This window comes from Lucilia sericata, unplaced genomic scaffold (assembly GCF_015586225.1).
Source record: "Lucilia sericata isolate MDLA Ls3-8-SP2 unplaced genomic scaffold, ASM1558622v1 Contig002464F_arrow, whole genome shotgun sequence".
Taxonomy (NCBI): domain Eukaryota; kingdom Metazoa; phylum Arthropoda; class Insecta; order Diptera; family Calliphoridae; genus Lucilia; species Lucilia sericata.
Window position 1 is genome coordinate 25,355 of NW_023996246.1, and position 26,062 is coordinate 51,416.

At 31.3% G+C, this 26,062-nt stretch overlaps 2 protein-coding genes and 1 pseudogene across 7 annotated transcripts in view; all 3 read left to right on the plus strand.

Annotated features, from left to right (window-relative positions):
- LOC119613961 (mediator of RNA polymerase II transcription subunit 13-like) overlaps nt 1-18,763 on the plus strand; it is a 35,769-nt gene extending 17,006 nt beyond the window's left edge. For 5 of the 6 annotated variants that reach the window (XM_037970035.1, XM_037970037.1, XM_037970039.1 and 2 more), the window contains exons 4-8: nt 13,314-13,407; nt 13,484-13,567; nt 14,349-14,857; nt 14,931-15,708; nt 17,998-18,763. In XM_037970035.1, the coding sequence (XP_037825963.1) occupies nt 13,314-13,407; nt 13,484-13,567; nt 14,349-14,857; nt 14,931-15,708; nt 17,998-18,748 (2,216 nt within the window). In that variant the 3' untranslated portion in view covers nt 18,749-18,763. The remainder of the gene's footprint in view (nt 1-13,313; nt 13,408-13,483; nt 13,568-14,348; nt 14,858-14,930; nt 15,709-17,997) is intronic. The other variant, XM_037970041.1, reaches the window with a different exon arrangement.
- Nucleotides 18,761-25,650, plus strand: LOC119613963 (annotated as a pseudogene).
- Nucleotides 23,009-26,057, plus strand: LOC119613964 (mediator of RNA polymerase II transcription subunit 13-like; the record flags this gene model as incomplete). Its single annotated transcript, XM_037970043.1, is given in 5 exon segments — nt 23,009-23,015; nt 23,143-23,167; nt 25,213-25,501; nt 25,628-25,698; nt 25,700-26,057. Coding segments are annotated over 5 exon segments (750 nt in total), but the record flags the coding sequence as incomplete, so codon positions are not given.
- Between the last annotated feature and the right edge of the window lie 5 nt (nt 26,058-26,062).

Genomic DNA, 26,062 nt, shown 5'->3' on the forward strand with positions numbered 1-26,062 from the left:
TATAGACTAGACTATAGACTAGACTATAGACTAGACTATAGACTAGACTAGTCTATAGACTAGACTATAGACTAGACTATAGACTAGACTATAGACTAGACTATAGACTAGACTAGTCTATAGACTAGACTAGTCTATAGACTAGACTATAGACTAGACTATAGACTAGACTATAGACTAGACTATAGACTAGACTATAGACTAGACTAGTCTATAGACTAGACTATAGACTAGACTATAGACTAGACTATAGACTAGACTATAGACTAGACTATAGACTAGACTATAGACTAGACTATAGACTAGACTATAGACTAGACTATAGACTAGACTATAGACTAGACTATAGACTAGACTATAGACTAGACTATAGACTAGACTATAGACTAGACTAGACTAGACTATAGACTAGACTATAGACTAGACTATAGACTATAGACTAGACTATAGACTAGACTATAGACTAGACTATAGACTAGACTATAGACTAGACTATAGACTAGACCATAGACTAGACCATAGACTAGACCATAGACTAGACCATAGACTAGACCATAGACTAGACCATAGACTAGACCATAGACTAGACCATAGACTAGACTATAGACTATAGACTGGCCTATAGACTAAAATGATCATAGTCTATAGTCTAGTCTATAGTTTAGACTATAGACTAGACTAGATTATAGACTACACTACAGACTGGTCTGTCGATTACTTATCAAAAGTTAGTAATTTAGAAAAAGGACCGAAAATGTCCTCGGGGTACCGCGGTATTTTCCGATATAAAAAAAGAGAATTTTCCATGCCTGTAGGCGAGACTATAGTCTGGTCTATAGGCTATAGTTTGGTCTATTTAAGATCCTAGCGAAGCTTATGGAACATTTATCTATTTTTCTACGATTATTTATGATCATTTATCACCCATTACGATTAACAGTGCAGTTGTTATGTTGACAAATTTTCGCCAAGTGTTAATAGGTACGTTACGGTGTGAAGTTGTCATTTTAATGTTTCCAATTCTTTACCGCTTAGGTTATTTTTATTTTTGAATGTCAGATAACAAATACATATTTGTATACAATAGTGTATATAGTAATATTTTGGAAATAATTACTTTTGTATACATATTCGTACAACTTGTAATTACCTTGAAAATTATAAAATAATAATTAACTTTTCTTAGTGTATATTCAACAAAATACAACAGAAAGTTTGTTGTATATTTGTTCATTAAACATATGTATGAAGAATTGTATACGATGGCTAATAATATTTATTCGCATTATAGTATGAAGCTTTTTTATTTTGCCAATATGTATGCAAGTTCGGTCTCGTCCCGTTCCGTCTCTCTGTAGCGTATATACAATAATTTTTTTGAGGTTATTCAACCTGTTTTGCATTGTTTTTTTTTTACCTGATGTTGTTGTAGATTGTATTAAACATTAAACTTAAAATGGCAGACATTCATAAGAAAAGTAAAAAAATAAAAATTAAAACACAATTACCAACTTTTTTCTTTAGATCAGTCAACTTTAATTTAAATTATAAAGTGAATTATAATAAAAACAATACAAGAAGCGAAGATTGAAGAATTGCATACAATTTTTGAGTAGAAGATCACTGATTAAAGATTTGAATAATTTTGCAGGTCCAAGCTCCTTGAAGAAGTAGATACAAATAATTAATAAAATAATTTTCACTGTATTAACAATATCTAGATCTTGATTTTTTTATTTCATTATTCTAAACATGATAGTATGTGTCTTGCATTAGAAATAAACAAAATATAATAATTAACCTGTTGTTTTGAACTCGTGTCTGAATTAATTTATTCATTCAATTAGGCTAAAATTTACAAAATATTATATTAAAAACAATAATAATTGTATTTATAAAAAATGCTAAAGAAAAGTGGCAACATGGCCATTAAGTTGCGTGTGCGTTTTAATCGCAATTGTTGTTTCAACATAATCATTATAATGATTGTTGTTGTTGTTTGAGATGTTATTTATAAAAAAAAAACGAAGACCTCAGTCTGAGAGAAAACACCTAACGTTAAGTGTGGTCAACTATTTGAATGTAATAAATACGAAAACATATAGTTTCCAGTCTTAGATGATAAATCATCAGATCACGTAGAAAAGGGATGACGAAGGCTAGTCTATAATCGAGATTATAGTCTGGTCTATAGTAGATAATATAGTCTATAGTCGAGAGTACAGTCTGTTCTATAGTGTAGTGTGTAGTCTGATCTATAATCGAGAATATAATAGACACTAGAGTCTGGTTTATAGTCAAAACTATTGTCAGGTCTATAGTCAATACTATAGTCTGGACTATAGTCTGGCCTATAGTCAAGATTACATTCGAGACTGTATACTGTTATATAGTCAAGATTATAGTCTGATATATATTCTGGTCTATAATAGACACTAGTAGGGACTACAATCTGGTCTATAGTCTGACCTATAGTCACGACTATAGTTTGACCTATAGTCACGACTATAGTCTGGTCTATAGTCACGACTATAGTCTGGTCTATAGTCACGACTATAGTCTGGTCTATAGTCACAACTATAGTCTGGTCTATAGTCACGACTATAGTCTGGTCTATAGTCACGACTATAGTCTATAATAGACACTAGTAGGGACTACAGTCTGGTCTATATTCTGACCTATAGTCATGACTATAGTCTGGTCAATAGTCACGACTATAGTCACGAATATAGTCTGGTCTATAGTCAAGACTATAGTTTCGTCTACATTAAAGAATATAGTCTGCTCTATAGTCACGACTATAGTCTGGTCTATAGTCTAGACTATAGTTTCGTCTACATTAAAGAATATAGTCTGGTCTGGTCTATAGTCAAGACTATAAACTGGTCCATAGTCAAAACTACATTCAAGACTGTTGTCTGGTATACATATAGTCAAGATTATATACATATAGGTTTATAGTAGGGACTATAATTTGCTTTACGATTTTTATAAAAGAAACGTAATTATTTGGCATCACTGCAGCAGTCATCATCATCTGCGCAACAAAAACACAGCTGTCATTATTTTCTTTTGTTTTGTTTTCATTTTTGTTTATTTGTTATAACTTTGTGCGAAAATTTCTTAAAACTATATTAGGAAATATGTGGTTTATTTCTCTCTCATTCAGAAAAGAGTTAGATAGAGGAAAACATTATAAAGAGAGAAGAGAATTTTAAATGTAAGTAAACTCTCTTTTACATATTTTTTAATTTTTTTTTTTCTTTTAAATTTTTTAACATAATTTGAACTGAATTGTGTTTTTTTTCCGCTGTCTTTAGATGACACCATTTTTTGTAATATTAAATTTGGATTCTTCATTCATTGTTTTGAGATGGTAACTAAAAAGATTTTGTACCTAGGTATTCGTCGTGAATATGCATAGGTACCTATTTGTTTAAATTTTATGGTTTGTGCCAATTTTAATAAAAAAATTTTCGATTTTTTTTTTTTTTTGTTTGTTTAAGAGTTTTTTTTTCTTTAGTTGTGAAAAATTGAAAATGATTTTTTAAATGTTTAAAAAAATATATTCCCACTTAGAAAAAGTTTTTTTTTTTCCTTAAGTTCATTAACCGCATTGATATTCAAAAGAAACCACTGGTATTCATTGCTTTAATACATTTTTTTATAAAAACATATCTTTTCTATTATATCTACTTTGTACACATTTTTTTATCACATACAAAAACACTATATACGAATGGAATATGAAACAAATACATAATAATAAAAAAAGAAAAATACAAAAAATCATCATCAACACACTCAAAATAAATGAAAATAAAACCTTTGCAATTTTTTATATTATTGTTGTTGTTGTTATTGTTTTTACCAAAAGAAAACAAGAATATGAGTAATGCCCCACTATTTTCTGAGTGAGATTAAAAATAACGAACAAGTTCTCTTGCACACACAAACAAACATACGCGCATGACCTTAACTAAATTGTTCTCTGTTAATTGTGTTCATTTCTCTCTGGGGTATGTTTGATTATTTTCACTCTTTTGCTCAGTTTTTGTTTGCATTCATTCCCCCCTGTGTTTCTATGTATGATATTTACAGCAACATGTGCACGACCCACACGTGCTACAAAAAATACGATAATTCAATAATAAAAAATACTGCTGCTCTGCTTGTGTTGTTATTTTTATTGTTATTGCTGTTTTGTTTTTGTTTATTTTTTATATTTAACGTTTGATGAGGAAACTCTGCTGCTAAAAAAAGCAACAGTAAAAATGTATACTCAATTTATAAGAAATAAATAAAAAAAAAATATACGAAAAGGAGAATAACAAAACGAGTGTTTTAGCGAAAAAGTTGAAAAAGATGTTGAATGTATGCGTGTATATGGGGGGGGAAATCACCATCACTATCAGCAACCGTTATCATTAACATTTTAAAAATGTCTCACATAGTTTAATGTTGTATCATTTTTTGTTATTTTCGTAGTTTTGGTTCGTCTTTGGTTGTAATGCAATTGTTTGAAGGTGTAAGTTTGATTAGTACGTGTTTTATTGTTATTGTTTTCTGTGATTCGTTATTAGGGTTCTATAAATCGACTTTCGAATAATCGAACAATCGACTTTTTGTCGAAAAAAGTCGAAAAGTCGAAGTCGACTATTTTGTTCCAAAAAAGTCGATAACTCGACTATCGTCTGTGAAAAAAGTCGAAAAGTCGACTTTGTGAATAAAGTCGAAAAAAGTCGATAAGTGGAAAAAAGGCGATAAGTCGGAAAAAGTCGAATAAAGTCGAAAAAAGTCGAATAAAGTCGAAAAAAGTCGAAAAAAAAAGTCGAGAAGTCGAAAAAAGTCGAAAAGTCGAAAAGTCGGAAAAAGTCGAAAAACGTCGGAAAAAGTCGAAAAAATCGAAAATAGTAGTCAAGACAAGTCAAAAATAGTCAAAAATTTTAAAAAAGTGGAAAAAAAAGTCAAAAACTCTAAAATATGTAGTCGGAAAAACTCGAAAAAAGTCAAAAAATAGTCGGAAAAAAGTAGAAAGAAGTCGAAAATAGTCAAAAAGTCGAAAAAATCGAAAAGTCGGAAAAAGTCGAAAAAAGTCGAAAAGTCGAATAGTCGACTTTTCGTTTCAACTATAGAACCCTATTCGTTATGTATTCAGCAGGGTTGCTAATGTGAAAACTTTTAGTGGGTAAAGGGGAAATTTTGAAAAAAAAAAAAATAGATTTAAATATTTAAGTTTGATGCGAAATTGACAAAACTTCGAAAAGTCAACTTTTTGCAACTTTTCAACTTTTTCAGCTTTTCGACTTTTTCCCAAGGTTGCAAACCATGTTGAATCGGTGAAAAGATAGGCCGGGTTTTAAACTTATTTCGATATTTTAGTGGTATCGATAATTTAGCTCATTTCAGTAACGTTTTCATTGTATTATTGGTCTTTCAGCTTATTTCGTTAAAGGTATTGTTTTAAAAAGGGTTCTTTAGCACACTACTATTTTATCATATTTCAGTTACGTTGTCTAACGGTAATCGGTATTTTGGCTTATTTCGGTATCGATATTTTAACGATAAAGTTAATAGATTTGAAAAGGTAATCGATTTACCGACATTTTTGACAGAAAGTACCTTGGTTTAAAGGTTAACAAAAGTAGTTCTGAAAGGTTTTTAGCGGTAACAATATCATAGTGATAACGGTTGCTTGCATTTTCTGCATATTTCGACTTTTATGTACAAATTAACGTCCATCTAATTGGTGTATCGCGTAAGTTGTTGTATGAGTCCTTTTGTAGTATCACTCATTAGTTCCAGAGTTAAACCAACCGGTTCGATTTACGCAGTTTAAAATTGTCTTAAGATTTATCCCAGATTGCTCCTCCCTACCATAGGATAGCAGCAATGAATATAAAGATAAGGCATAGAAAATTTAATGCTTTAGTACTTTTTGATATCGAAGATACCGCGGTACCCCCCTCGACATTTGGTACTTTTCTAACATTTGATATATGTAGTCTAGTTTATAGTCTAGTCCGGGGGTTCCCTCTGTATTTTACTTCGCAAACCCTATGAGAAATTTAAGAAATCTCCAAAAATTATTCTGGTCCATAAAATCTGTAAAATATATCCATACATTGAGAATATTTAATCACCCCTATCGCCAATAAATATTTCACCTGATTTCTTCGATGTTGTTGCAGAGTGCGTTATACGCATAAAATATAACTTTAATGATCACTTTAATCTCTGTTCGGAAATATTTATGTATATTATTTTAGTTCTTTCAAACGGGAACGCTTTTGCTTACAATTTGACAAACTTAAATCTGCGATAAGTTTATCATTGAATTAGGAATTGTGGCCTAACTTTATATTCCGTGGTAACAGTATTCCTTATTTTGTACAGCAGAGCATTATCAGTCTGAAATACAAATTTTTATTTCAGTACATAAGGAGTGAGATCGAAAAATTCTTAACATACATATATGTTTATAAAAAAGAAACCACTAAACTTACAGCTTTATTTTTTTTTTATTTGATTGAAATTATTATTACAATTTACAAAAAAAAATATTTTTATAGTTTTAATCACTAGTGATGAAATTTTGAACCCTTTTCGGAAACCCTTCCATTAACGTTTTTATAGTGCTTTCTGTCACTTTGCTCGAACATGTAGTCCATCTCCGTTTAAAATCTACCACACTTTTGGACACCTTTTTTGTACTCTTCAATTCTCTTTTAACAAGAGCCCAATATCTCTCTACTGGCCTTAGCTCCGGGCAGTTTGGAGGATTTGCCTCTCTTGGTACAAATACCACATTATTGTTCTTGTACCACTCAAGGGCTTGTTTACCATAGTGACAGGATGCCAAGTCAGGCCAAAAATAAGTGGACACATTATGAAGTCTTATGAATGGAAGCAGCCTTTTTTGTAAACATTCCTTGATGTAAATTTCGGTATTTATAGAGCCCGTTGTAACAAATGATTGGCTTCTTTTGCCGCAACTGCATATTGCTTGCCATACCAAGAACTTTCTGGGAAATTTTGTCTGCTTTTGGGTCCTAAACTTTTCTTCAACATTCCCTCGAGCATCAGCAACATAAAACTTTTGACCTGGAAGTTGCGAAAAATCTGCCAGAACATACGTTTCGTCATCCATTATGCAGCAAGAATATTTTTTTATAAAACTTGACTTCAATTTCTGTGCTCTGTTTTTGGCCTCTAAATTTTTAGCAGCGTTCCTGTCAGGAACTTTTTGAGCCTTGTATGTTTTTAAACCTGCATTAGCTTTAACTTTTCGTACCAAATAGTCCGAGCACTGAGCTAACCGGGCTGCTTTGCTACCGGATGTGTTGGGAGCTCTTTTGAAAATGCGTTCTATTTTTTTGGCTTTAGAAACATCATGTGGACCATTCCTTCTACCTGAACCAGGTTTTCTATCAACTGACAAGTTCTCCCGGTACTGTTTAATAACATTGGAAACAGTTTGACGGCAGACCTTTGTATGCTTGGCCAACTTTTTGTAAGACCAAGTTGGGTTTAGTTGAAAATATTTAATAATTTCAATACGCACTTTTTTCTGGTCACTCATTTTAATCAGATTAACAAAAAAATTAATATAATTGACATTACACATAATAACTGACATGTTTTTCAAAGGTAACTTGATCAAAAAAAAAAATCAAATAATACTTTGGTTGAAAAATGTAATGAAAAACGTGTGTTAAGAATTTTTCGATCTCACTCCTTAATAGGAAATAAAAATTATAAATCACATAATACTTTACTTATACTTTTTTGCTTCGTCCTGTTAAAAAACCTAAAAAAAAGAAATCCAAAAAGTCACGAAAAAATCTGGTATAATTGAAGAAAAAAAGTGTTTAATATTTATGAAAATTTTTTAGATATTTTCAATATTTTTGTAATATTTAGAAAAAATAACGAAAAATGTCGTTACGGAACACTATGGGTCCGAGGATCCTATAGTTTATTCTATAGTCCAATCTATAGTCTTGTCTCTAGTCCAATGTATAGTATAGTCTATAGTTTATTTTTCATATACAAGTTAGTACTATTTCAAAATTTAAATTTTCCATGCCTGATATACATACGTACAGAGTAGGGTTCTATAAATCGACTTTCGAATAATCGAACAATCGACTTTTTGTCGAAAAAAGTCGAAGTCAACTATTTTGTTCCAAAAAAGTCGATAACTCGACTATCGTCTATGAAAAAAGTCGAAAAATCGACTTTGTAAATAAAAGTCGAAAAAAGTCGAAAAGTCAAAAAATCGGAAAGTCGAAAAAAGTTGAAAAGTCGAAAAAAGTCGATAAGTCGAAAAGTCGGAAAAAGTCGAAAAGTCGATAAAAGTCGAAAAGAGTCGAAAGTTTTAAAAAAGTGGAAAAGAGGTCAAAAACTCTAAAATAGTCGGAAAAACTCGAAAAAAGTAAAAAAATAGTCGAAAATAGTCGAAAAAAAGTCGAAATAAATCGAAAATAGTCAAAAAGTCGTAAAAAATCAAAAAGTCGGAAAAAGTCGAAAAAAGTCGAAAAGTCGAAAAGTCAAAAAAAGTCGAAAAGTCGAAAAAAGTCGAAAAGTCGACCATTTATAAAATACTAAAAGTCGAAAAGTCTAAAAGTCGACTTTTAAATAAATGAAAAAGGTCGAAAAGTCGAAAAATCGACTTTTCATAAAATGGAAAAAGTCGAAAGGTCGAAAAGTCGACTTTTAACTAAATGCAAAAAGTCGAAAAGTCGACTTTTCGTTTCAACTATAGAACCCTAATACAGAGTTCTATTCTTTTATGTTATGACAACTTATGCAGTAATCATTATTAACCAATTGATATTTAAAGTTCGATTCAAACAAAATTTTTTGGTTAAAAAGTTGCAGCAAAGTCTGGTATGATTGTTTTGTATAATATATTTGTTATTATTATTGGTTTGCAGTGTTTTCTCTGACGCTGTTGCTCTTTCTCTTTGGATATAATTATGGATATGTATGAGAGTGTGTTTGTTGCTGTCGGCTTTCATTGCGCATTGCATTGAGTTTGTTTTTGCTTTTGATTTATATTTTTATTTTGTTTTGTGTGTTACATTTTTTTGTTTTTGTATGACTGGTCTGCTGGTGGTGTATTTTGTGTTTACCTTATGTTATTAATTTTTTCGTTATTTTTTCTTTTTTGCATTTTTTACTTTGCTCGTTTGGCTTGTGCAAAGTTGTTATTTTTTCTTCTTAAACGAAGAAAACCCCTTTTTTGTTATTTTATAGTGCTGCTGGTTTAATTTCGATTTTGGAGTTTCCAATAAATACCTACCTTGCTGTGCAGCTGTTCCCTGTTGGTTGTTCATATGTTGGTATAAACTTTTTTTTTGCAGTTTGATTGTTTTGTCTTTTAGTATTTGAAAATGCGAAAAAACAGAAGAGAATAATATTCATATTATGAATGTATCCAGTTAGCAACTCGTTTTTAAATTGTGGTCAAACATATTCCAAAAAGGAAACTTTGATAATAAATATTTTGATATTTGAAAAGAGAATTGTTCAAAAAAATTTCAAAAATTCATAACCAGACATTTAATTAACATAATTTTCTTATAGGCAATTAACATTTTTCTGTTTCGATCTACATTTCTATGATTTCTTTTATCACATACATACATACAGTGGCTCTCATAATTATTCGAATTTGGGTAAACTATAAAAAGAAACCAAATTTAATAATATATTTTGTGTGCAAAATAAATAAATTAATTTGTTATATTGTCTAGATAGTCCTTATGTTTGATATCACGCTTTTTAAAACTTGAAAAATTTGCATTGACTTAAATTAATTGTGCTTTTTTAAAAAAAGTCCATGAAATTGCCTCACAAAAGTATACGAATTTTTCCTGTATTTCATATTTGATCATATTAAACGCAACACAAATTTTAGAATCGAATGGTTTTTATGCGTAATATTGTTTTAAGGGGTTACTATCCACGGAAAGGGTATATTTTTGGCCCATTTGGTCCACAATTTTGGGGAATTTGTACCCTCTTTTCATGTAATATCATTAAAATGGCGATTTTTGGCCATAATTGTAAATTTGTATCCTTTTTTCCAGAGATAAAACAAAAATTTGATATTGGGACTTAAAAGACCCCTTGGGGTATTTAAAAATAATACTTTTTGTTACAAGAATCTGTATTTAAACGTTCCAAGATAAATTATTCGGATCATTCTTCTGTCGCTAATTCAATATATTGGAACTTAAGTCCATTTTTATAATACTAGGATCAACTATTTTCGGGGAAAGTTTTCTGGTATATATCTTTTAGATATCAGCTTTTATACATTTTAAGTTTTCAATGTGTTGTGGAAGTGTACAACTCCAAAACATGCCTCGAAGAAGCACCATTCAAAATAGTAAAATCATTATTTTTATATACCAATGGCCTCCATGCTGCATGGCACGATATCATTATGATCACATCAAAAATGTTGATATGTGTTTAAATATTATTTACTATGATCAAATTAAAACCAAAATTTAGGACTTACAGTGTTATTGTAACGGGCAACATAAGCGTGAAAGTTACGAGTAGTAAAAACTGAAACCTACTATATAGGATGACGTTTTGTTAAGGCATGATTTAGGGTTGTATACCGCTATAATATATTGAAAATTTAAAATACATTAGTGCCAATATGTACATGAATATACACTAGACAACTTTGTCGGAAAATATCGTCCCTAGAGGTACGAAAAGAGACTTATGATCCAGATAATTCAATTAGAAACTGAAAAACGATACCAAAAATACATCTTGGAACGATTAAGTACAGATCGTTATAACAAAAAATATTATTTTTAGATACCCTATGGGTTCTATTACATTCCAATATTAAATTTTGGTTTTATCTCTGGAAAAAGGGTGAAAACATTACAAATATAGCCAAAAATCGCCATTTTAATGATATTACATGAAAAGAGGGTACAAATCCCCCAAAATTGTGGACCAAATGAGTCAAAAATATATCCATGCGGTTGATAGTAACCCCTTAAAACAATATTAAGCATAAAACCATGCGATTCTAAAATTTGTGTATCGTATAATATGATCAAATATGAAATACAGGAAAAATTCGCATACTTTTGTGAGGCAATTTCATGGACTTTTTTTAAAAAAGCACAATTAATTTAAGTCAATGCAAATTTTTCAAGTTTTAAAAAGCGTGATATCAAACATAAGGACTATCTAGACAATATAACAAATTAATTTATTTATTTTCCACACCAAATATATTATTAAATTTGGTTTCTTTTCATAGCTTACCTAAATTCAAATACTTATGAGAGACACTGTACATAATTATTCATTTCTCGTTTTACCTACATTTATTTAATGTTTCGTTGTTTGTATCTTTTGAATACAACTACATACCTACCTATTGTGTTTATTATTTAAAGTAGATTTCTAACGGTAGTTTTTGAAAAACAGTTAATTAAGTTTTAATAGTTCTTTTTTTGCTCTTTTTTATGTATTGTTTGTGTAATTCCCCACATATTTGGTATTTGTTGTTGTTCCTCATTTTTTAGTTTTCGTTCTCTCTGTTGTGAGTGACCTTGTTGTAAATCATTCATGTTTTTTTTATTATTTTTCTTATTTTGTTATGATAGCTTTTTCTCCCCTCCCTACATTAATTTGTTGCTATTTAATGGGTATTTTTTATTATTTTGTTTTATACATAATCTTCTTGTCTTTTATATATTAATTAAAAAGTAATAGGTAGGTACCTAAGTGATATTTTGTTGTTTTTGTTATTTGTTGAACTAGTAAGTTGTTAACATTCTTGCTCTTACCCCCATTTAATACTTCCCCATTCATATGACGTTTTCTGACTTCATTGTACCTATATTGTACTCATTTCTCATTTATTTAGAGTTATTGTTTTTGTTCTTAAATTCATAAATATGTAGGTATATACAATGTGTGTATGTGTGTTTTTAAACATTTCTTTTAAATAAATATTTTTTCAAAACAAAAACATTAATAGTAATAAAAACAACATTAATTATTTTTGTTTTCTTTAATAAACACCTACTTTGCCAAATGAACTCTCTCGAACAGTGTTACCAGAATACAAAAAAAACTTGTTTTTGTTTTTGAGTGTTTACAAAAATAATAACAACGTTTCACTTCTCCCTCTGTCGCTCTTTCTCTTATATTTAATCGGTAGAATTCAAATACAGTAACAAATTAAAAAGAATAAATAAAATACGTATGTACATGCAAATAAATGTTATTATTATAATTTTGAGTTTATTTTTATGTTTGCTGATTTATTATAACGTCATTATTTTTACGCTTGTTTTTCATTGTTGTTGTTTTTAAGTGTAAACAGTACACAATTTTATCCCACATTAACAATTAACGTCATTAATTTATTTATTAATTTGTTTTTAAGAGAGTGTGAGAGAAAAAATAGTGTCTTTTTATAGTTATCTTCATTTCATGATTCGTATTTTGTGATTGTTTATAACTCAGATGATTTAAGGAATTTTTGTAAAATATTTTTTTTTTTTAATTTGGAAAATACACCACGTCATAGCACAGAAATTCCAAAGAAGAAAAAGATGTTTATTACTTACAAAGTGTAGGTATTAATAGTCACTTTATGAATAGGTATACTTTAATGAAATTTTGAGTTCAACTTTAAGAGCGGGTTTTTGAGATGGTAATCAAATGCCAATTAATAATCAGATTAGTTAATCTAAAAATAAATTTAATCTTATGTTAATCCCCTGTGATGTTTTTGAGTACAAGATTAAACTTCGCAGTGTTGCCATACAAAACAACAGAAAACTTCACTGTTTGTTATCAAAACAATGCATATTTTATAAAAAAGAAGAAGACAATTGTAAATTTAATATGAAAATTAATGAAAACTTAAATTAAAAACAAAAAAATGTATTTTGAAGTGTCCATAATTTATACTAATCAATAAATAGAAGATTTTAATGTTTATATTTATAAAAATTTTATTAATTTTTTTGCATCAGCTGTTTACACTTTTGCATTTCGTGCACCTCCATTGGGCGCTTAAACTTGCAAACAAAATTAACTAATTGAGTACTCAAAAACATTTAATCGCTAATCTTTCACCTAAAGATTGGCCCTAAATGTAAAAGTATGTACAACTGGCCATCTGAATTTTGAAGTTTGTATGTACAATGCACATACATCTGGGCAATAAATTTATAAATAACATACCTATGTAATTATATATAAACATCATTACAGTTTCTTTAACAAACCATTATTTTCTATTTTTTCAGGCAATCAAATGATGTGGAATGGCACATGGGAACGTGGTCTAACTTATGAATGTCGTTCATTACTTTTTAAGGCACTTCATAATCTTATCGAAAGGTACAATATGCAAAAAAACAAAATACCTATAATTGAAAATATCTATTTCAAAAATATGATTTCAATATTCTTACAGATTTGTGCTTACAAAAGATATTGTACGTTTTGGCAAATGGTTTGTTCAACCCTGTACTTCAAATGAACGAATATTTGGAAGAAGGTTAGTAGTTATTTAATAGAAAATAAGAGAATTTGAATAGAATGTCTATCTAAGTTTGTGAAAGGATTAAAAAATGACATAAATTTGACCATGACTTTATTGTAATTTAGTCTATTGTCCAGTCTATAGTCCAGCCTTGACTTAAGTTGAGAGCCTAATCTACAAATTATAGGATTATGATCTTCATCAATTCAAATCAATTCAGTTATAAAAGTTTATTAAATTAACTGAGTATAAATAATTAATCCTAGATTAAACTACAAGTTCTCTGTGAATAAATTGTGAAGTTATAAATTTATTCATCGTTCAACTTGTAACAGTTTCAATCAGTTAGTTTTATAATTTCCAAAAGTGGATTTTATGTGTGTGAATCAACTCAATTATTAAAATATAAATAATCTGAGTTTAAATAATAAATCCTAGATTAAACAACAGGTTCTCTGTGAATATATTGTGAAGTTATAAATTTATTCATCGTTCAACTTGTAACAAATTCTGTTCAACTAAAAAGAAAAGAAAGAATTCATTAGTTTTATAATTGAAATAAATGGATTTTTATTTGAAAATCAACTCAATTATTAAAATATAAATAAACTGAGTTTAAATAATAAATCCTAGATTAAACAACAAGGTCTCTGTGAGTAAATTATGAAGTTTTAAATTTATTCATCGTTTGCTTGAAACAATACTTATTTGTATGTAAATTTATTAATTTATGTATAAAAAATTAAAAAATAACAATTTTAAATTTATTTTCTATTTGTTTTATTACTTTTTGCAGCTCTCAACATTTATCATTCTCATTTACATTCTTTGTACATGGAGATACTGTATGTGCATCTATTGATTTGAGAGAACATCCAGCAGTGCGTCCATTAACCAAAGAACATTTAACTGAAGCTGCCGCTGCATTTGCAGCCGCGGCCTCAAATGCAAATTCACCTGAACAACAAACATCACCAAATTCACCCAATGCTGCAGCTGCTCATGCAGCCGAGGGTATTAAAAATGAAAATGCATCATCTAATAATAACAATAATAATAATAATACCAGCAACAATAATAGTAACAACAATAGCAGCAGCAACAATAACAACAACAGCAATAGCGTTAATCCAAAACCTCGTAAAGTAATATTGGCACCATTTGGTATGGCAGCCACTCTAACGGGCAACAGTTATAAAACAAATGATCCAATGGCTGAGAAAATACTTGATGACTGGGCTTCATTTTTCCCATTGTGCAATAAAGAGAACAGTGATGTGCCACCAGTTGTAGAAGTTATAGCTGGTATGTTCTTTTAATTTTTAATCTTTTTTTCTTAAAATCAATTTAATAAAATATAATTTTGTTTTCAATTTAGGCGGTCATAAAATGTATCATCCGTCAATTTATGTACTAGTCACTGATTTGGATGATATGGAAGAAATGGAAGCAGCTGCCTCTCAGAAGTGTCCTCTCGGAACGTCTTCATCAGCGGAAGCTGCTGCTTTGGCAGCACTTTCATCAGCTAATCAAACAACGTCTGGTGGTGGTGTTAGCACCCACAATAACCACAATTACAATGACTCTAGAAAACCTCTAATGGAAAATTTTTCCAATAATAAACTACCAACCATAAATGGAACAAAGTCATCTTTAGCTCATATGGTTGAACGTTTAAAAATAGATCGCAGTAAAGTTCAACCGTATTATGATACACAAACACGTAATTTCACCTGCAATACGACAAATATTCATGCCCCGCCACAGGCAGCATGTGAAATGCCTGAAAGAGCTTGGCAAGATTGCGTCACAAATGTTTTGCATGTCCAACATAGTTTAAATGGCACAATTCTGTCCACCTCCTCCTCTTCAACTTCATTATCCGCTAACACCAACAACTCATCCACCTCTAACACAACTTCCTCCAATACGTCAACAACATCAGCCGCAACAACTACGACGTCAATGTCATCTTCGGGCATTAATAGTAATAATAATGATAATGCTACGTCAAGCGAAGGAATGGATCAAACGGATAATGTTTCAAATAGTGTTGACATTAAACCAAATACTACAACTTTATCTCAAAAGCAACAACATCAACAGATATGGGGTTTTGTGGATCCTACACAAAAAGCTCCATGTATATGCACAAAGTAAGTAAAATTTCATTGTTTTTAATAATTTACTTTTTATTTCCTTTTTAATTAAAAAAAAAATATCTGTAAAGACGTTTTTGTTTAAAGATTTCTGCAATAGAAGTTGTGTTTAGTCGAAACATTAATACTTGAGACACTTTTTGTTCAAATTTGAATGTTTTCTAATAATTAGATTTTAGCCTACAATAACTGAACTATAAATGAATTCTAACTGAACAGGAACTGAAGTAGAACTGAACTTCAATTGAAAAGTAGGCAGTAGTCTAGTCTACAGTCTACAATAACTGAACTATAAATTAACTCTTAACTGAACTGGAACTAAAGTAGACCTGAACTTCAACTGAACTGAATTAGAACTGAATTAGAACTGAATTAGAACTGAATTAGAACTGAATTAGAACTGAATTAGAACTGAATTAGAACTGAACTAGAACTGAACTAGAACTGAACTAGAACTGAACTAGAACTGAACTAGAACTGAACTAGAACTGAACTAGAACTGAACTAGAACTGAACTAGAACTGAACTAGAACTGAACTAGAACTGAACTAGAACTGAACTAGAACTGAACTAGAACTGAACTAGAACTGAACTAGAACTGAACTAGAACTGAACTAGAACTGAACTAGAACTGAACTAGAACTGAACTAGAACTGAACTAGAACTGAACTAGAACTGAACTAGAACTGAACTAGAACTGAACTAGAACTGAACTAGAACTGACTAGAACTGAACTAGAACTGAACTAGAACTGAACTAGAACTGAACTAGAACTGAACTAGAACTGAACTAGAACTGAACTAGAACTGAACTAGAACTGAACTAGAACTGAACTAGAACTGAACTAGAACTGAACTAGAACTGAACTGAACTAGAACTGAATTAGAACTGAATTAGAAATGAAATAGAACTGAATTAGAACTGAATTCGAACTGAATTAGAACTGAATTTGAACTGAATTAGAACTGAACTAGAACTGAACTAGAACTGAACTAGAACTGAACTGAACTAGAACTGAACTAGAACTGAACTAGAACTGAACTAGAACTGAACTAGAACTGAACTAGAACTGAACTAGAACTGAACTAGAACTGAACTAGAACTGAACTAGAACTGACTACTAGAACTGAACTAGAACTGAACTAGAACTGAACTAGACTACTAGAACTGAACTAGAACTGAACTAGAACTGAACTAGAACTGAACTAGAACTGAACTAGAACTGAACTAGAACTGAACTAGAACTGAACTAGAACTGAACTAGAACTGAACTAGAACTGAACTAGAACTGAACTAGAACTGAACTAGAACTGAACTAGAACTGAACTAGAACTGAACTAGAACTGAACTAGAACTGAACTAGAACTGAACTAGAACTGAACTAGAACTGAACTAGAACTGAACTAGAACTGAACTAGAACTGAACTAGAACTGAACTAGAACTGAACTAGAACTGAACTAGAACTGAACTAGAACTGAACTAGAACTGAACTAGAACTGAAGTAAACTGAACTAGAACTGAACTAGAACTGAACTAGAACTGAACTAGAACTGAACTAGAACTGAACTAGAACAGAACTAGAACAGAACTAGAACTGAACTAGAACTGAACTAGAACTGAACTAGAACTGAACTAGAATTGAACTAGAACTTAAGTACAATATTAAAAGTTTTGAAGTAGATAATAGAAACCAGTATGTTCCTATTTTTAAAATTCCGTTCATAGTTTTCCTAAAGCAATGAAGTATGCTGGGAGGTGTAAATGAAAAAAAGTATTGTAATAACCATATGTGGTTAAGTTTATTTTCACCCAAATATTTAAGTCTCAATATCTATTTTTTCGTCTATTTTTTTTTTGCAAATCTGTAGCTTTCCTTCAGTGTTAATTTAATTGATAATATGAATACACTTATTCACATTTTTGTTTAAGGCATGCAAAAACATACAAACAAGTTCAAATAAAGCTGATTCTATGTTTGTTTTTAGTTAAAATTCTAAATGCATGTCACAGTTGTCTTTTTGTTAAAATTTTATTCAGTAGTTTAAATACTTAAAAACCGAACAGTTGTCATATAAATTAAAATGCTCTAAATGCTTTAGATGCTAAATTATTTAACTCACCATATGTTTTTTTTTTTTAAGTTGTGTTAAAATACTTAAACCAAAAAATAATTTTTATAAAATTATGTAATAGAAACAAGAAATAAAATGTATATTAAATTCTTTGGTGTTAAAAAAAAAAAATCAACAACAAAACAATGAAAACAAATACAAAACAATTTTTAGTTTTCAATTTAGCTCAAAATCAACATTAACAACAGCAGTTACTGCGTCCTCCTCAACATCGGTAAACATTGCCGCAAGTGGTAATATGGGTGTCACACCAACAACTAGCGTTGGCTTGTCGTGTTTGAGTCCTTCTTCAACGTCTTCTATGGCAGCGGCGGTAGCTATGCGTTTAGGCAGTAGTTCCATGGCAATGGCTTTAAATAAAACTCATACATTTGGTTCGTCTACTCTGCATCTCAATCATACACAACAACAACACCAATTCAGTGGTAGTAATTCTGCAGGAGCCGTTAGTCATCATACAAGACCTTCTACACCCTTAAGCCAACAACAGCAGGGCGATAACATGAAAACCAACTCATTACGTATACAAAGAATACCATTTCATAAACGACATTTGGATATTACTGTTCATGATAGCTGCGATGTTGTAGACAATATTGACGGGTCACAACAGCAACAATGCAGCACTTCTATTCGCTTTTCAAATACATCTATAATAACAACAAGCACCAGCCAAAATAATAATAATAATAGTAGTACAAATTCTAAGAATTCTTTCTCCTCTCAATTCACTACCAGTAATAATACTACTGCAACCACCAACAGCACGACCATTTCTTCAAATAAATCCAATAATCCTGCCGCTTGTTATACAGCATCATTTTATCAAAGTTCTTCTTGCTCTTCAGACACTATACCAAAACAAAGGTTTGTGTTGTCTTATTTAAACTTCTCTACTATATAGATATTTCTCGACATGTGTTCTGATCAAATCAAATCAGTCGCATCAGTCAGTCAATTGAAATATCATTCAATCAATCAATTCGCTGTGTACTTTTTTCACCATATTGTATATTAAAACAAACCCCCGCTCTCCTTAAATACATTTTTCAGTTCAACTAATTTCACCTTTGATTGTATAATTTATAAAATGTAAAATGGTTGCTGCAATCATGTAAATTTAAATTTATTTACTAAACTGAGTTAATGGGTCTTGAAAACATCAACAACATGTGTATAATTCCACCACAAAAAAGTCATTACAACAAATTATATTCACAACAAAATATCGCCAGTTATCGCCAAACAGCAAATAAAAACTAGTATAAAACATTATAATAATCTCACCACCACTACACCAAAAAGCTAAACATTATTGATCGTTGAATCGTTTACATATAAAAAAAAAATTGTAGATTATTCAGATTCTTCTTTACTTTTTCTATTGTATAAACATCTTTCTCTCAATATTAGATGGAATATTGGTATTTGCTCTTAGTTTTTCATGGTATGGGATTGGAAGTTTCTTAGTGTATAGTTTATAAATGTAAAAAAGTACTAGAATGACAAATAATCATAAATTCTTTGGGCTGTTAAGCAAAAATATTTATATTTAATATTAAATTAGCTTTATAAGAATCAAATTTTAATTTATTAAATGTTTTATAAACATTTGTTAAATTTTAACTTTGATTTTAAGCTTTTAAGGCTTTCCTATATTGTACATTTATATTTATTTTAAATATTTAACGGTATATGGTTAACAAATTGCATTAAAGGAACATAGTATTGTTTGCATGCTTTTTTGGCTCAGTTAAGTTTAAATACTTTTTAGCAATATTATAAACAATTTTTAAAAATTTGGTAATTTTGAAGAATTAAATAAAATAGGAAACTACAGAATTCATAGATTATTGAAACTAAATGTGAATATGAATTGGAGAGACGAATTCTATCCTGTTCATAATTTACCAAATTACATATTCTTTAACAGTATGAAGTCCATTGTGAAACCTATATAACTGAACTAGAACTGAACTATAGTTCAGTACTGAACTAGAACTGAACTAGAACTGAACTAGAACTGAACTAGAACTGAACTAGAACTGAACTAGAACTGAACTAGAACTGAACTAGAACTGAACTAGAACTGAACTAGTACTGAACTAGAACTGAACTAGAACTGAACTAGAACTGAACTAGAACTGAACTAGAACTGAACTAGAACTGAACTAGAACTGAACTAGAACTGAACTAGAACTGAACTAGAACTGAACTAGAACTGAACTAGAACTGAACTAGAACTGAACTAGAACTGAACTAGAACTGAACTAGAACTGAACTAGAACTGAACTAGAACTGAACTAGAACTGAACTAGAACTGAACTAGAACTGAACTAGAACTGAACTAGAACTGAACTAGAACTGAACTAGAACTGAACTAGAACTGAACTAGAACTGAACTAGAATTGAACTAGAATTGAACTAGAACTGAACTAGAACTGAACTAGAACTGAACTAGAACTGAACTAGAACTGAACTAGAACTGAACTAGAACTGAACTAGAACTGAACTAGAACTGAACTAGAACTGAACTAGAACTGAACTAGAACTGAACTAGAACTGAACTAGAACTGAACTAGAACTGAACTAGAACTGAACTAGAACTGAAATAGAACTGAACTAGAACTGAACTAGAACTGAACTAGAACTGAACTAGAACTGAACTAGAACTGGAACTAGAACTGAACTAGAATGACTAGAACTGAACTAGAACTGAAATAGAACGAACTAGAACTGAACTAGAACTGAACTAGGAACTGAACTAGAATTGAACTAGAACTGAACTAGAACTGAACTAGAACCTACATGAACTAGACACTGAACTAGAACTGCAACTAGAACTGAACTAGAACTGAACTACGACTAGAACTGAACTAGAACTGAACTAGACAACTGAACTAGAACTGAACTAGAACTGAACTAGAAACTGAACTAGAACGAACTACTGACTATGAACTGAACTAGAACTGAACTAGAACTGAACTAGAACGAAATAGAACTGAACTACGAGAACTGCAACTAGAACTGAACTAGAACTGAACTAGAACTGACTAGAACTGACTAGAACTGAACTAGAACTGACTAGAACTGAACTAGACTGAACTACTGAACTAGACTGAACTAGAACTGCACTAGAACTGAACTAGAACTGGAACTAGAACTGAAACCTAGCAACTGAACCTAGAAACTGAACTAGAACTGAACTAGAACTGAACTAGAACTAGAACTAAACTGAACTAGAACTGAACTAGAATTGAACTAGAATTGACTAGAACTGAACTAGAACTGAACTAGAACTGAACTAGAACTGAACTAGAACTGAACCGAGAACTGAACTAGAACTGAACTAGAACTGAAACCTAGAACTGAACTAGAACTGAACTAGAACTGAACTAGAACTGAACTAGAACTGAACTAGAACTGAACTAGACTGAACTAGAACTGTAACTAGAACTGAACTAAACTGAACTAGAACCTTGGGAACTACAACTGAACTAGAACTGAACTACAACTGAACTACAACTGAACTAGAACAGAACTTGAACTAGAACTGAACTTGATCTTAACTAACAAATGAAAATGATAATGTAAACATTATAAAGTTATCAATTGAAAGGAAATAATAACTACTAGAACTAGGTTTGGTTTCGAACAATACTGTATAAAATAGGTTATAATTTTTCTTAAACACAAAAAATTTCTTCTAACTTGGACTTGAGGATGCCAAGTTTAATCAACAAATTTCTTAAATTGAACATTATTAAATTATCTATTTATAAAATTAATAAAACAGCTTAAAGAAATCAAATAAAACATTATAATAATTGAAAACTGTAAAAAAGTAAAGGTCTTAAAACAAGCTTAAAATGTTCATTTTTTATAGAATTTACTAAAACGGTTATGGCACTAATGCATGATTTATATCTATTTTATATAGATATCTATGTAATTTTCTTTTTGTATGCTTTTTTTAATTTTTATAATGGATGCGGTAAATTGTAAAAAAAGTATTGTTCATTTTGGTAGTTAGAGCATTTTAATTATTATTATTTAGTAAGAATATTAAAAATGTTTAACTAAATTTATGAAAAATTTATAAAGGTAAAATAAATAAAATATTTTCCAAATATTGAAAACTAAATATTAAAAAATACAAATAAATTAATATAATTTACAGGTCATTGACTTCATCACAACACCGTCTTCTGGGCAAACACCTGGTCATGGTACACCATTACAAGGTGGTATATCAGTTATTCCCGCAATTCATTAATTGATTGTATGCCAATACCATCAGTGGTTCACCAGGTACACCCGCTGCATCACCCCATCCAAATTCAGCATTATCTCAGCCAACATCAGTACCACCAGCCGATCAAGTAAGTGTAGATATTATTTTTTTCATTTTCCTACGAAATAGATAATTTAATAATAAAAAAAATGTTTATTATTTATTTCACTTTACAGCTTTTATCAATGAGTCCACGTGCTCCCACATCAGTATCGAATTGCAACAACCCCACACCAATAGATCATTTATTGGATAAAAATACTCCAGCTCCTACTCCCACAGATCAACATGATAATAAAAGTATAACAGCGTCACCTTACGTTCATCCTACTCCAAGTGTAGAGCCTCCTCCATCAGTGGAAGGAATGCATAATACTATTGGCGGTGGTGTTGGTGGTAATATTGGTCCCGGCAGTGTGCCTCCTCCCTCAAGTGTTGGTCGTTGTACACCTACTCCTCAACAACAACAGCAGCAACAACACAACAACAACAGCAGCAGTGTGGTTCCATATCTGTTAAGAAATTTGATTTACAACCTGCATCTTTAACTACAACCCTTAACAATGCCAATATGCATATGTCAGGAAACACAACTAGCAGCAATTGCCCAATTAACAATTCAATTGATATTAAACTAGAGTCTACAGCCAACAACAACAATATCAGTAATCCCAACTGCATCATGAACAGTTCGGTTTACCCCAATAATAACGTGAATAGAAATGAATCCCCCACTGTCTTCAGCCACAAATGCAATGCAAAATTTTTTGAATTTATATAAACCGCCAAAAATCAATGTTAAAGATATTGATACGGTTGCTAATGAAGATTGCCTCAAGTTAGATGTACTCTATGATTTTAGTGTACAAGATGCTTGGTAAGTTTTTAATTTTTTTCGAACTGAATAAAGGTATATAGAACTTTTAAAGGGATATTTTCTATGGAGCATTTAGTTAATATCATCTTGGGTTCTTAGATTAATGTTATTGATTTAAATTAAACAGTTTACATACAATTGAAGAGAAATAAGTTTGTATTTAAATTAAATCAACAGTTTAATTGAAATTATGATTAACTTGAATTGTGATAGAACTGGAACTTAACTAAAACTAGAACTGAACTAGAACTGAACTAGAACTGAACTAGAACTGAACTAGAACTGAACTAGAACTGAACTAGAACTGAACTAGAACTGAACTAGAACTGAACTAGAACTGAACTAGAACTGAACTAGAACTGAACTAGAACTGAACTAGAACTGAACTAGAACTAACTGAACTAGAACTGAACTAGAACTGAACTAGAACTGAACTAGAACTGAACTAGAACTGAACTAGAACTGAACTAGAACTGAACTAGAACTGAACTAGAACTGAACTAGAACTGAACTAGAACTGAACTAGAACTGAACTAGAACTGAACTAGAACTGAACTAGAACTGAACTAGAACTGAACTAGAACTGAACTAGAACTGAACTAGAACTGAACTAGAACTGAACTAGAACTGAACTAGAACTGAACTAGAACTGAACTAGAACTGAACTAGAACTGAACTAGAACTGAACTAGAACTGAACTAGAACTGAACTAGAACTGAACTAGAACTGAACTAGAACTGAATTAGAACTGAACTAGAACTGAACTAGAACTGAACTAGAACTGAACTAGAACTGAACTAGAACTGAACTAGAACTGAACTAGAACTGAACTAGAACTGAACTAGAACTGAACTAGAACTGAACTAGAACTGAACTAGAACTGAACTAGAACTGAACTAGAACTGAACTAGAACTGAACTAGAACTGAACTAGAACTGAACTAGAACTGAACTAGAACTGAACTAGAACTGAACTAGAACTGAACTAGAACTGACTAGAACTGAACTAGAACTGAACTAGAACTGAACTAGAACTGAACTAGAACTGAACTAGAACTGAACTAGAACTGAACTAGAACTGAACTAGAACTGAACTAGAACTGAACTAGAACTAGAACTGAACTAGAACTAGAACTGAACTAGAACTAGAACTGAACTAGAACTGAACTAGAACTAGAACTGAACTAGAACTGAACTAGAACTAGAACTGAACTAGAACTGAACTAGGACTGAATTAGAACTGAACTAGAACTGAACTAGAACTGAACTAGAACTGAACTAGAACTGAACTGAACAAGAACTGAACTAGAACTGAACTAGAACTGAACTGGAACTGAACTAGAACTGAACCAGAACTGAACTAGAACTGAACTAGAACTGAACTAGAACTGAACTAGAACTGAACTAGAACTGAACTAGAACTGAACTAGAACTGAACTAGAACTGAACTAGAACTGAACTAGAACTGAACTAGAACTGAACTAGAACTGAACTAGAACTGTACTAGAACTGAACTAGAACTGAACTAGAACTGAACTAGAACTGAACTAGAACTGAACTAGAACTGAACTAGAACTGAACTAGAACTGAACTAGAACTGAACTAGAACTAGAACTGAACTAGAACTAGAACTGAACTAGAACTAGAACTGAACTAGAACTGAACTAGAACTAGAACTGAACTAGAACTGAACTAGAACTAGAACTGAACTAGAACTGAACTAGGACTGAATTAGAACTGAACTAGAACTGAACTAGAACTGAACTAGAACTGAACTAGAACTGAACTGAACAAGAACTGAACTAGAACTGAACTAGAACTGAACTGGAACTGAACTAGAACTGAACCAGAACTGAACTAGAACTGAACTAGAACTGAACTAGAACTGAACTAGAACTGAACTAGAACTGAACTAGAACTGAACTAGAACTGAACTAGAACTGAACTAGAACTGAACTAGAACTGAACAGAGAACTAGAACTGAACTAGAACTGAAATAGAACTGAACTGAACAATAACTGAACTAGAATTGAACTAGAACTGATCTATTATTCCAAATTTAACACGATGGGTGCATAATTCAATAAGATTCCATATACAGGAAATATCTATTATCCGAAAAATAATCCGAATTCGTTTCTTAAGAACACATGGGCACTTGTTTTTTTTAAATTAATTGAAAATTTAACTTCTTTTAGGGCCAATCATCCTGTTAAACGTTTTAAACCCAACGAAATCTCAAAACAATGCCGAGTAATGTGCACAAAAAAGCTCTATGAAGGTCATACGCACACAAAACCTCGAATGCCTTCGCCTCGTTCAGTTTACGGACCGCAACTGCTATCTATAGATCCTACGGCAGCAATGGCCTGTAATTCGGGAAATCTTGATCCAAACGTCAATATGGGTACAGGTTTGGTGGGAATAGCAGCTGGTGGCAATTCGGCGTCATTGGGAAACAATCAAATTGATTGCAAAATAATGACAGTTCGATGAGTGCTGGTATTGGTGGCAGTGGTATGATGGGAGGAGGTGTTAGTGCCTCTGCATCGGGAAATTTCTTTGAAGAACTTGATATAAAAACCGAAATGATGTCTGGCATGGGTACTTCATCTACGTCGCCGTGTAAACTCGAAGAGTGGCATAGGTGGCAATCTCTTTACCGTAGAGGGCTTAAATCCTTCCCCAATGATTTAGACAATTGTTCGAGACATCCTCCAACGATGAATGCGGCAGTGTACAAATACACACGCCGCCAGATTCAAACAATCCATCAAATGGTTGTGCCATTACCACCAACACCATTGATGAATTGAAACGAACAACAAATACCGCATTAGTGAGCACCGCTGGTGTTCAGGGAAATAGTAGTGCAGCAACCAATGCCGCCGTTATGGCGGCTCTACAAAATTGTAATAACACCAATACTTCCGCAGCGGTTGTATCGTCTTTGAACAATAGTGGCGGTAGTCTGTCATCGGGCTTAGGTGGTGGAGGTATTGTTGGTGGTGCAAATACCATACAGGCAGAGGATTTGACGAAAATGTT